This window comes from Odontesthes bonariensis, chromosome 24 (assembly GCF_027942865.1).
Source record: "Odontesthes bonariensis isolate fOdoBon6 chromosome 24, fOdoBon6.hap1, whole genome shotgun sequence".
NCBI classification, from domain to species: Eukaryota; Metazoa; Chordata; class Actinopteri; order Atheriniformes; family Atherinopsidae; genus Odontesthes; species Odontesthes bonariensis.
This window is the reverse complement of record NC_134529.1, coordinates 22,222,670-22,235,777: the sequence shown is the minus strand read 5'-3', so window position 1 is coordinate 22,235,777 and position 13,108 is coordinate 22,222,670. Positions and strand designations below refer to the sequence as shown.

At 44.0% G+C, this 13,108-nt stretch overlaps 1 protein-coding gene across 3 annotated transcripts in view; it reads left to right on the top strand.

The window, feature by feature from the left end:
• The window catches only part of flrt2 (fibronectin leucine rich transmembrane protein 2), a 51,913-nt gene extending 39,220 nt beyond the window's left edge, over positions 1–12,693 (top strand). For 2 of the 3 annotated variants that reach the window (XM_075458698.1, XM_075458699.1), the window contains exon 2: positions 6,091–12,693. In XM_075458698.1, the coding sequence (XP_075314813.1) occupies positions 6,521–8,503 (1,983 nt within the window). In that variant the 5' untranslated portion in view covers positions 6,091–6,520 and the 3' untranslated portion in view covers positions 8,504–12,693. Of the gene's footprint in view, positions 1–3,150; positions 3,749–6,090 lie in introns of those variants that run through there. The other variant, XM_075458697.1, reaches the window with a different exon arrangement.
• The last annotated feature ends 415 nt before the right edge of the window (positions 12,694–13,108 follow it).

Below are 13,108 nucleotides of genomic sequence, written 5' to 3'. Positions count from 1 at the left end.
AAAACTACAAAGAAAAACTTTAAAGGGGACTTTCAGAAGGCCCGGAGTGCTATTGATGAGGTCCAATTTAAAAGATTATAAGAAAGTCTGTTTCCTTGGAAGCAAAATATAAAGAAATAAGGGGCTGGCTTAACACTTTTGCACAGTACTGTACAGCATACCCCCATCAAACTCAAGAAGATGGCACCAAACGGAGCAATTTGATTCAATTAATGTTTCTTTTTTTCTGATCGAATGCAAACCTTTTTTTTTTTTCAGGCTCTTTCACATCGAACTCGGTTATTTTGCTTGACAGCAATGAACAAAATTAAATTAACAGGCCGTATAATGGCTTCGACGTATTAGCCCATATAGGGCCCTCAAGTGTCTGTCATTTTTATTCTCATTTGCGTGCTCGAAAGAGACATTCCAGAATGGAGAAGCGGTCAGGAAGAGAGTGCACCACTGCAAAACATGTCCATCAAGAGAAAATAAAAATAGGCTGTTTCCTCTAAATTCACTCAATCAATAATTCATGCCATGCAGAGAAGCTTGATTTATGAAGGAATTAAATGTTGTGGACTGGGCCTCGCAACAGCCGTCTGTCTCAGGGACACAGCAGATGAAATTAAACATGAAAGGCGAGCGCTGAGAACAACCAAATCAACTCATGACAGAGTTGACGCATTTGAGGACCTCTGTGGCACGTGCGCCGGCAGGTCTTATAGGACAAAATAACAAGCGTGAATTTAAACGGTAGCCTCATAATGTGTCGGAAAAATGGCTCATGACATATATTTGTTGAAGTGGGTCACCTGAAGTCAAACATTAATACCATTTGAGAACCGGAGGCAGAGATCAAAGGCAGGCGTGCACCTGCTGACCTTTGGGGATCTCGTGACTCCTGAGTGCCTTTTATGACCTCAAGTAGCTGATGGAAAACACAAAACATGACAGCTTTAGTGTTTTCAAGTAAAACTTGAGGTTGAATCGCTTCTTCTCATGTTAGTAATTTATATTTCCTCTCTTCCGTCTGTGCAGAAATGATAAATCAGACTGACACCAGGATAGGATTAAAGTCTTTTAGCACGTGTGAGTGGAAGAAGTATTGAAGTTGATCTGGGTATATAACTTAGATAACGCCTTACCTGCACTACCCCTTTCCACTTCATAGCCTACAGACACCAATATAATATGTATGTAGATTACACTTTCTGCTTTCAGCTGTTAGGTTTGTATTTAACTCAGAATGAAGAAGCTCGGCGACAACATAGATCCTCTAATCCACCCCAAAAAAATCCACCCAATTTCATACCGTTAGCATACATCAATGTTGTTGGTGTATGCTAACGGTGTGAAATTGGATGGATTTTTGGTACGTTAAGCAGGCACAGATTAAGTGTAGAAAACATAGTGTGGATGGATGAAAGTACATTTTGATGTGCATTGTATGATTTTATCAGTATTAGTAAGTAGGCTAATGAGGACATTTAACTATATAACCACATTTAACCACATATAACTACGTTTTAGTAGGGTGATATATTTAGCTTTAGCTTCACTAAGACACAGTCTTGAAGGAGTGGGTTGCTAAGACAAAGACAAACCTTGAAAGAAAGTAAATTTTCTCTCCATTTGCATGTCTTAACATATCTAGTTAGCCTAACGATGTATAGGAGATGTGTCACTTGTGAGGAATGGTTTGACATATAGCCAAATGCCATTTTGTAAATAAACCTTGGCGTCACAACTCGATGAGTTCAAAGATGAAAGCCTCTAGTGTTCCGTTTTAACACAGCAGGCAAAATTAGCAAAAGTGTGCATTTTTGCATCATTATCTAATACTAGATTTACATAATGATGCAATGTTCTCGTAAGCCTAACCTGGTACTTTTGGTTCATAAACCTAACCAAAAAGAAACAGCCATTAAATGAAAAATAATGGCGTGAATGGACAATGTTTAAGCGTTAAGGTGGTCTTCAGTGCATGTGTAATGTTTTGGAATTGTGTGAATTTCCTCCACCTCTCCTACAGCATTAGGACTTCTGCCTCTTTCATGTGTAAATACATCTATTACAGAGATACCAGAGGCTTTGACAGAAATGCAGCATACATGACACTCGGTGGTTATTATAGTAGTGTTGACATGTAATATATTCTGGTTGCTAACCCTAAAATAATAATAATAATTTAAAAGAAAAAGCTAATTATGTGATAAAAGTAGCCCAGGTGAGGATGTCGTTATCAAATTGTGTTAGCCGTATCAAAAATTAGCTCATATTAGCCAGTTCAAGCTAGCCTCGTATTCAGACAAGGAGGCTGCCTCAGCAAAACTCCTGAGTGCAGAACAGAACCGTGTGACTTATTACTTTGGTGTTTTACATAATGTTTCATCTTCTCCGAGTTATTCTCAACCGTCTCACTTTTTGCTTCAGTTTGACTCTCAAAGCTCATCTGGTGTACACGTGTGAGAGCCAGAGAAGACGAAAGAGGAACCGCACAGTTGCACAACTTCGGCAGTTTAAGGGAGCTACTATGCAACCTACAAGTGCACGCGCGTCAATTAATAAAGCAGACGGTAGCAAAAACCGGAAGACGCAGATAAGCATGTCGGCGCGCGCGCGCGCACGGGCGCTAAGTGAGTGGACGGAGCTGCAGTGCACAACTGAATGACTTCAGGAGCAATGTGGTCAGTTGAAATTAAGTTTGGCTGTCAGCGTGTGTCTAAGTGTTTTAGATCACTGCGAGAAAGTAAGGGGAGTAAAGATGACACTTTGGTCCAATCATCCAGCTCGTTAACAAACTGTAAAAACAAGTCATAAAATAGGAGCCCAAATGTCAGTTTGGTTGCCTATACAAGTCTACCGTAGTAGGCCATCTGACACTGTTATCCTATAATCCAATAATCTAAATAAAGGAAAAAATAAAGGACTCTGCGCCTTTGTGATTTTTCATTGAGAGTGTGTCTCAAAGCCGAATGCCTGGATTTTGTGAATAAAGCGCAAATGAGAGCTCAGACATCGCTGCGGGGTAAGGTAGGCTGGGCAAATAGCATGTAGGGATAAAGTCTGTTGAGAGACAAACTATTTTCTGCAGTGTGAGGGCAGCGGGGTGGATCTGTGGCTTAAAGCCATCACGGAGCTGCTGGAGGAGATGCATTCTTTATTCTGAGGAGGGGAGGAGTGACAGAGTGGAGGGAGAGAGGGAGAGGTGAGCAGAGCATGCACGTCGCACTATCAACTGAATCCATCTTAGAAAACAACTCGCGGGGAGTCCGGCTGTGAGCTGCGCAGCCACTGAAGGCAAGTTTGAGCATCGGACGGACGCGGCTGGCCGTCATGACCCGCGGCGGATCGGTCGGCGGACAGTTCGGCGAGTGCGTCCTCACCGTGCGGGCAGAGCGTGGAACGGGAGAAGTGCCCGGTGCCGCTTTCTTCGGTCACTACGCGCCGCAGACCGTGTTGAGTTAAAGCGGAGGAGCTCCCGCTGAAGCCGCGGGGAGCTGGGAAAAGCCACAGACTCACGCAAAAAAAAAAAGTACCAACGGACCCGCAGCCACAACCTGGGGAGAGAATCTTAAAAGGCAAACATGCTGTTCCATAGACTCGACGGTTTTACGCTGCTGACCGGAGCCGACTCGCACCAGCGTTGCCGAAGAGCCCTTTACGCACGGTCATACAGCAGGACCGCATGAAGGACGGAGAAAGGGAAAAGAGGCAGAAGTTGAATGCGGTAGCTGGGTTTGCGATGGATACAAGCTCACCAAAGGTACAGTGGATGTTTCTTATTAAAGCTGGAGAGAAGCGGGGGGGAAATAAAGCAGGGGCATAAACCGAAATTGCATTTAGATTTATTACTTTTCTAGATTGAATCCCAATCCGCATGTGGAAGAACCGTCTCTAACACAGAGGCATCTAAAGCAAATCAATTTAAGCAACTTAAAGCCACAAACATCCAGCACGCAAAGTGACTTTTATGGATGCATTGGATTCAATTGTGGCTGTTGGTTTAATTTGATATTTGATCGAGTTGGGGATTAATAAAATGCACATTTTTCACCCGAGAGAAACCACCCCCCCCAACTTCTTTTTTTCTTTTTTTTCTAAGAGACTTTCACCGTCGATGCGCTGCACGGTTTTCAATGCCCCCTTTGAAATAATTCTGACAAATGAACACCGCTCACTGGGCAGCCTTTGAAGTATACCTGATCGCCTCTTGAATACCCGATCCATTTTACACTTTTAATTGCGTTTCTGGCTCTAAATCCAGTCCTAATCGGATTGTCGCCACCACATATCGCAGCCTTCATCTGGTGGCGTGAAAGTGTGCTCCCTCGACTGGAAATTAAATTAAAGAAAGGAGGAGGAGGAGGAGGGGGGGCAGAATATAGCTTGAAATCACACTCTCACGCACTGGTCCGTGTCTGTTGTTGATCAGGTTCTTTTTTTGTCGAGTACAACTTGTGCCTCTTTTGAAGGTTGTAATTTGGATTCTTGGTGACATTTTACTCCTGCTGCCATAATAATCTTGATGCTGCTGCCTTCTGCTGTTGATTCTGCCGCTGTGTGTGCTGCACATTTCATCGCCTCATGTGGTTGCTTATCCCCACCCCTGAAGCTTATTTGATTAAATTTAGCTCTTTCAATTTGGAAAAGTAGATCACAGATGTGTGTCAAAGGATTGTTTCTGTCTCCACCGCAGAGAGCCCATGCAGGCTCCCCGTCTCCACAACAAGCAATGCAGAGAATGTAAAAGACGCACGGGGGCCGTGAAGGCAAAATGACGCGCATTGAACTCTGTTTTTGTTTGCCTTAAAGAATGTCGTTCCCTGCCTGTGCTACCAGATGCATTTAGGATTCTAAGAGTGCCTGTTTGACTCATTTTTCTGAGTCTGGTGGCTCAGGGGATACACCAAACCACGCAGGACGCCTTAATCTACACTCATGGACTCTCTAGTGTTTAACATTCCCATCATTGCGTGCGATGTGCCATCCAACATTGACTCTGGGAGGAGCTTCGGTTGAGCAGAAAAGCTGCAGATGACAACCACTATCTTTCAATCAGAGGAAAGGTGGTGGTGGTGGGGGGGGGGGGGGGGGGGGGGTTTCATTTCTGATGGGTCATAAAAGTTGGAATAATGGATCTGTGGAGGGGGGTCTACTGTAATCCAATGGGCTTGTGCTTTACTACAAACCCCTCCATGCTGAAAAATAGCCTGTATTGATCATTTATCGCAGGTGGAGAGGCTAAATTATTTTCCAATCCCATTTCGGTTGACAGCTCATGTATGTCACTCCATGGAGAAAAGGGGGGGGGGGGGGGGATATATGCAGCGTCTCTATTCCTCGATTGCCTGTCCTTTGTCTTCCAATCTCCTCGGGCCTTAAATCTCGAGTTTGACGACGGACGGCTCAGGCCTGCGCGTAATACAACAAGCTCCTCCTCGGGCCACCGGCAAAACAACCGCCTCTGTTTACTGTAAGCAGTTTTGTGTTTACTCGTCCGCCTCTGCCTACAACGTCTGCTCAAACAGCTGGAGAGAAAAAAAAAGAAAAAAGAAAGACAGTTGCAATGCTCATTTTCTGCTCTGTGTTTTCTATTTTTTTCTGCCCAGGAAATATCTCGTCCATCCGTGTTGGCACTCCGTAAGCTGATGTCTTTATTAGCGTTATCTCTTTTTAGCATGTTTTCCATTCAGCAACACTGATGTTGCAAAGAACCCCCGTGAATCTGTCAGTGTGTCCTTGCAGTGCTCTATTACCTCCTTTGATAGAGCACGGGGGAATAAAAGCCTTCTTTATGTCTGTGAAACCGGATGTGCAAGAGCTGTTCTGAATATTTATCAGACTCTTTTTTTTTTCCCCCGTTTTTTTTTTTTTTAATATAATGCAAAATTCCAAACAAGCAATGACCAGTATGTTTTGTGACTCCGTCTCTGTTTAGCAGAGCGGGAAAGAGTGCGACTAAAGGAGAGATGACTGATTTGTGTGTGTGTGTGTGTTAAATAAAGAGACAGTGAAAAAAGAGGCCCCCCTTTTTTTTTTTTCCTCACAAGAACGAACCACCCCCTGAAAATACTCATCTAGTTTTTTCTTTGTTTTCCCCCCAAGGTCTCAGGATCCAAATGTCACCCCTGCTGGACTCTGCCGTGGTCGTGGACCAGCAGTGTGTGACGGACAGGCGAGAGGAGCCCGTGGCTGCTCGCGACTGCGTGGCTTCAAATTGGCCCTGGCTGAGCTCTGCATGGAGCAGTGAGTGAAGGGTCCTGCTATGGTTTGATGTCTTTGCATGGATGGAGTCAGTCAGAGGACTGGCCACCACTAATGACAACATTGCTCTTCAGCTGAGGACTAGCATACACAGGATTACTCTCTCTGTATCCTGCCCCATCTAACTGCATCATTGCGAAACTTCTCTAGGTGGACCTTTTGTGGGTCTGTTTTTTTTGGTGGATACTTACATCATTACCTTTTTGATTTTTTAAATTTCTTTTTTTTTTTTTGTTGTTGTTGGCTTCCCTTTCCTGCTTTGTTTTCCACTATGGAGTTTCTGGTTGGACCCTGGAATAAAGATTGGGCTTCATTCTTGCAGTTTTGGTTGACTGTTATCCTAAGCCTCCAAATGCAATTCAGCCCAGGTGCCTCTTGCCCGGAAGAGTGTCGTTGTGCCAAAATGTTCGTATATTGCAATGAACGCAGCTTGACATCAGTGCCTCTTGGAATAGAGGAGGGCAACACGGTCCTCTACCTACACAATAACCAGATTAACAATGCTGGCTTTCCTTTGGAACTTCACAATCTGGCCTCTGTGGAGACGGTGTATCTGTACGGCAACCAGCTGGACGAATTCCCAATCAATCTTCCCAAAAACACCAAGATCCTGCATCTTCAGGAGAACAACATCCAAACGATCTCCAGAGCAGCCCTGGCCCAGCTTACTAAACTGGAGGAGCTTCACCTTGATGATAACTCCATCTCCACTGTTGGGGTGGAAGAAGGGGCTTTTAGGGAGGCGGTAAGCCTCAAACTCCTCTTCCTCACCAAGAACCACTTAAGCAGTGTTCCCATTGGCCTCCCGGAGGACCTGAAGGAGCTGCGGTTGGATGAGAACCGCATCGCTGTCATAGCAGAGGAGGCCTTTCAGAATGTGACACGACTGCAGCGCCTCATGCTGGACGGTAACCTACTGACAGATGAGGGCATTGCACCAGGGACCTTCCAAGACCTGGTCAACCTTCGCGAGTTGGCCCTGGCTCGCAATTCTCTCACCTTCCCCCCTCCCCTCTTACCAAGCCAGGCACTGGTCAAACTCAATCTGCAGGAGAACCAGATCAACCAGATCCCTGTGGCAGCTTTTGCTGAATTAAACAGGCTTGAAAAACTGGATATCTCCTATAACCAACTTCAGACTCTTACACAGGGCGTGTTCGATGGCCTGTCGAGCCTGAGGCACCTCATAGTGCGAAACAACCCCTGGCGCTGTGATTGTGCTGTGAAATGGGTGGTGGTGTGGCTCAAGTCTTTGCCTCCCTTTATCAATGCCAGAGGGTTCGTGTGTTCCAGTCCAGAGAAGGTGCGTGGCATGACAATCAGAGAGCTCACACTGGATATTATCGAGTGCCCCTTTTATCCCGATCAGACGCCCTGGCCCACCCTCCGCTCCACTCCCCCTCCCCCACCCACCACCACCCCTATCACCACCATGATCTCCACCCTCATCACTACATCTGTCCCTTACTACTTTGACTCCCCCTCCCCTCCTTTACCCCCGATCCATCATAACCCCGCAGGGCCCTTGCCCCCTTACGAGGACCCCCTTCAGATCTCCTTCCACGTGGTGAACTCCACCAACATCGAGGTGAGCTGGGCATCTTATTTCACTGTCACAGCCTACAAAGTCACTTGGGTCAAAAGAGGCCAAAGCCAAATAAATGATGGGATGCGGGAGAGGACGGTGAGTGGGGACCGGCGGCATATCAGCCTCACCAACCTGGAGCCGCGATCTGTGTATCGAATTTGTGTTCACGTTCTGGACACCCTCAATTCCTACAGGCCTGGAGAGGATACTATATGCTCTGAGGCCAGGACCAAGCCGCCCGCTTCTGCCAAGCCTCCTGGCACAGAGAAAGCTCCTCAGGACAGTATCAACTCTACGCTGCTCATGGCTGGAATCATTGGTGGGGCTGTTCTTATCATCCTGGTAACGTTGCTGGGTGTGTTCTGCTGGCACATGCACAGGAAGAGCCGGTCATCTTCGGCCAAGTGGAAATACAACCGCGGCAGGAGAAAAGACGACTACTGCGAGGCCGGAACCAAGAAGGACAACTCCATTCTGGAGATGACCGAGACCAGTTTCCAGATAGTGGCACTGAACAATGAGCAGCTGCTTAAGGGAGATTTCCGCATTCAGCCCATCTACACACCCAATGGGGGCATTGGATTTAGAGACTGTCACCTCAGTAACAACAGCATAGCCTATTGCAAGAGCAGCAATGTACCCAGTACAGAGTTCTGCCACACGTGATGCAGCAGCACTTACTGCAGTGCTGTTCAGACAGACACACGCAACAGAAACAATTGCTTAAATACATACACATACACCGTTTGTGTAGAAAACAAAAAATATAAGAATTCTAGTGAAATATAACTGTACTATATATATTTCCAAGTTCTGTCTACAATGTAATTTATACTGTGGATAATAATGTGGGATTCTCTGCTATCTTTTTTATTCTTAGAAAAAGATATACAAGTGTTTCTCTCTCTCTTTTTTTTTTTATAACCAGCAGGGTTTTGAAAGTTGTTTTAATGGTCAGTACTGTACATGAACATGGATTTGTACAATCATGGCACCCTGGGTGTAGCTTCTGATAAAGATATTGTCAACCTTGGAAAGGTTAGGGGCGCTTCAGAGGGCTGGGATCCTTTGCTAACCACAGAAAGAAAATACGGCCTTTTTTCTGGTTTTGCAATTCTGCATACCACCACCCCCACCCCACCCCACAACTGAACAGCAGTAAAAGACAGCACAGGGGAAATCCAAACACTGCTGATTAGACCATTGTGGAAATACAGCACTGGTTTTATGTAAAAGGAGTCAAAGTGCACTTTCTTATTAATGGTAGCCAGGCAGGAAATGAGCAAAGGTGGCGATGTAGGGGATTGTGGGCGGCTCTGCTGCGAGAATGTCATCAATGCCATTGAAAAGCCCGGTCTGAGATTTCCCAAAAGTGCTATAACACTAAAAGCATCTTTGTTCTTTTAGTTTACGTAGGAATAAGGGTGAGATTAGTGACGAGATGCTTTTGGAAAACTCTGGAAAAAAAACTATTAATGTGGGCTTAAAAGCAACAAAGGTTGATTGTCTTTTGTGAGGCGCATGCATGAGCTAAGGCTTGCAGATCACTTTGAAAAATATCCCGTCATTTGCTTTGCGTCCTGTTTTTAACACCACGTTTTGGCCACAAGAGGGCAGTTTTTCCCTCAGCGATGTGTGTGGGACAGAGAAAGAAAGGGCAGAGATATCACTTTACCTCCATCGTTCCCCTGCAGCCCATTACCCAGACGGCATTATTCATGCTCAAACAGTATTGTGTAGAGTGCTTGTGCTCATCGAGCTACTTAATGACATGGAAGCATTTAAAACTAACAGTGTTTGGTGGCTAAATTATATGGATTTTCAACACTGTCTTTTGAGGGATGAAGATTCCTCTGATGAATTTTGAGATGGCTCCCACGTATCACTAATTATACACCCACATATTTCAGTCTTCTCCCAGCTTTCATTAGACTCAATGATGAATTAGGAAATTAAAACAATGAGATCACACCCCGCCCATGATCATACACAGTACTATGATTGAGTGCCTCATCTCGCTTCTTGTCATTTATTCTTTTGTCCATGCTTATTAGATACCCTGTTTCATTTACCGTTTGCTCATCTTGAACGATTCACCTGGAGACTTCACAGCCTCAGTTGCTGCAAGAATGATTCGCACTCTGTCCACCCTCATTTACCCTCTTTCTATCCCTGCCTGTGTCAGTGTCTGACTCCACACTCTGATCTCTGCATGGGCTCAATTAAAACCGTTTCCCTGCCCTTCAGCTAGCAGGCTGAGGTGGCAGCTCTTCGCATGTGAGAGGTCTTCATTATACTTCTTAAGACTTTATTTAATCTGACAAGATTTTATTTCGAGGGACCAAGCTTAAAGAATCCCCCAGTTTCCCTCCCTCTTCTCATAATCCTCAACCAGAAAAGGAAGAAAAATATGCGGACCTTATTTTTCACTTAGCTGCATGAAGCTCACACTGAAATAAATAGTCCAACTCTTTATGAGCCAGACAGATCAGCTGCTCGAACAAACTGTGCAAACTTGGTAGAAGATTCAAAGTAGAATTGTTTTTCAAGGGCTCGTACTCCCGTTGTTCCAGAGTGTCGAATTCATTTCTCACTGCCTCAGCAGACTGAGTCTCTTTACTGTAATTCCAGCAATAGCTTAGCTCCTGTGCTTAAAATCTTTGCAAATATCAGTAAACACCTCGAAGGGATAACATTATTTGACTAAACATCAAATTTTGCGTTAAACTATTATTCTGTGTTCAGTTTCAACCTGTTTGTTGGAGTCCCATTTTGGTTGACGTGCGTGAGGATATTTACTTATACCAGTAAATAGCCAAGAGTTAGATAAGAAGATTGTGTGCTAAAAATGAAGCTAGCCTTGCATAGTTTTGAAACAGGTGAACAGTTAGACTTCAAAATCTTGGTGCAGATTTAAAAAGTTCATCAAACCTACTAACTTGCGTACAAAGTTAGTGCTGGTATATTTGAACAGAGCTAGCTTTGCTATGTCCCTACTTATTTCAAAGTGGGCTAACTAGCTCATTGTTGTAGCTTCATTTTTTTTACCATTCAGAAACAAGTCCCTTCTGGTAAACACCATACACCTCTGACGGAGAAACTAGATTTTTTAAAATCTGATATCTAAACTGTCTATAAACTTATCTGTTTGTTGTAATTCCATTTCTTCGTCGAAACAAATACAATATTCTGGAAAGAAAAAAAGCTCTTATTGATTATCTATTTAAAGCAGTAGATATCCAAGAGTTAGCTAAGACGACTGCTGTCTGTATTCTAAAAGTAAGCTAGCCTAACAGCTTGAAATAGGTAAAGAGATAAAAAATTTTGTTGCAAACCTGTTCATTTGTGAGCAAATGTGGTGCTGCTGTATGTGGACAGAGTTAGCTTTACTATTTTCCTGCTTAAGCTGCTTAAGCTGTGTTAACATCGCTGTAGCTTCATATTTACCATTCAGACACTAGTCCCCCTGTCAAATACTTGTGACAGAGACACATACATTTTTTTTTTCTTCCAATATCTAAATCTTCTGTGGTTATCAAAGCATCTGCACTTTTTGTTTCAACCTTTTTCTACTAATATCCACATATCAGCTTACCCGACACACTGTCCAGTGAAACACACAGGCTGAGCTGACCTACGCTTGGACCCGCCCTGCTGACAGCCTAACCAACAATTCTCCATGTTTGGTACTATACATGCTGCACCAGCTGAACATAATCCCACACAGCAAGACTTTGTGAACAACTGATACTGTTTGGACCATCATGTTGTTTTTCTTTTCTTCTTTTTTTGTTGGAAATAAAAGTCCCAGCTCAAGTCACATGCTGATCAAGGAAGTCAGGTCAAACCATTGCGACATATATAGTATCTCCCCTGTCTGTGAATGTGTAACGGAGACATATTTGCCTTACCTTTTATGCAGGACTAAATGATTAGCTAGGGAGAGTTAAGTAAGAGGAGGAAAAGATGAGACGTTAAGAGATGGCAGCAGAAAGCACATTTCTGGAATCAACTGCAGCGACAATAACAGCATTAACAGGCAGAAAGACACTGAGCATGACGCACTGTAGCTAAAGAGAGACTGTTCATCCATAGTGCCAGAAATTAAGCGGTGCATGGCTAATGATTAAACCAGACTGAGAAGAAGCTGTGGTGGTTGTTTTGAGTGTACATTACTCCTAACTTTGATGAAAGAATGTGGCTCCAGTGCCGTGACCAATTGGATCAGACAAAATGACTGCGAGCATTATTACTGTTTCAGGGTGCTGAGAAGCTCATTGGCTCACGTTGAGGTAATTCCGTCGAATCACCGAGGTCCGTTCAGACAGAACACATGTAAATGGGATCGGTTATGGTAACCTTTTCTTCCTTAAGGCTAAAACTTTCCTGAAAATATTATTAGCCAGTGATCTTCATTCAAGGAATTTTGCATGTAATGTATTTGTCTACCCCCCTCCACCACCACACACACACACACACACACACAGGTTTTGACTTTTTATTTTATTTTTCTCCAAGCAGTCACCCAGAGGTGATGCAGCGTGAGCAACCGTACACAAAGATTTTCCTGTGGTTTAGAAGAATCCGGCTGTAATTTTACAGCGCATGTATAATGGCTATGTTGGGATACTGGGTTCTCATTTAGACACTGCAGTGTTACATTAGCCATCCACACTGAGATGTTTTCTTAGGAACCAAAGTTAAAATTTCTTTTTCTCATGATGAAATGTTGATGTTGTTCCATGTATGTGCCTTGAGGTTGAACTTACAATGTAAAGTCCTTGAAACCTTTAAATGTTTTTGCACAAACTGTAAATACTTAAGTGAAGCTTTTTGAAAATAAAAGAGCCATTGGATTTGAGCGAGCACCTTTTTTCATTTTGGAAACAAAAAATAACTTTTTTTCCCAGTAATGCTCCCATGGGTGATCCGGCATTCTTTGTCCTTTCCACGCCGTACTGAAACACCGTTCTAGCTTAATTTATTTGGAGTCAAACACAAGTAATTCTGGGTCAAAGCTTTTTGCTTTACTCCACCATGCCAAGTAGTCCTCTTATTTCTGTATGGGAAGCTTAGTGTAGCCACTGCAGCTTAGTTTTCAGTTGGTGGAAATCCAGCATACTTTCATTCTACTTCCAGGCACAACTAAATCCCAGAATGGGCTATTTCTTCCAATTCCTGTGTTTTACCAAAGTCCCACTTTTTCCCCTCTGCCTGACCACATTCCAGAGTTGCCTCTGCAACCTCCATCCCTGCCTGGAAACCCACATT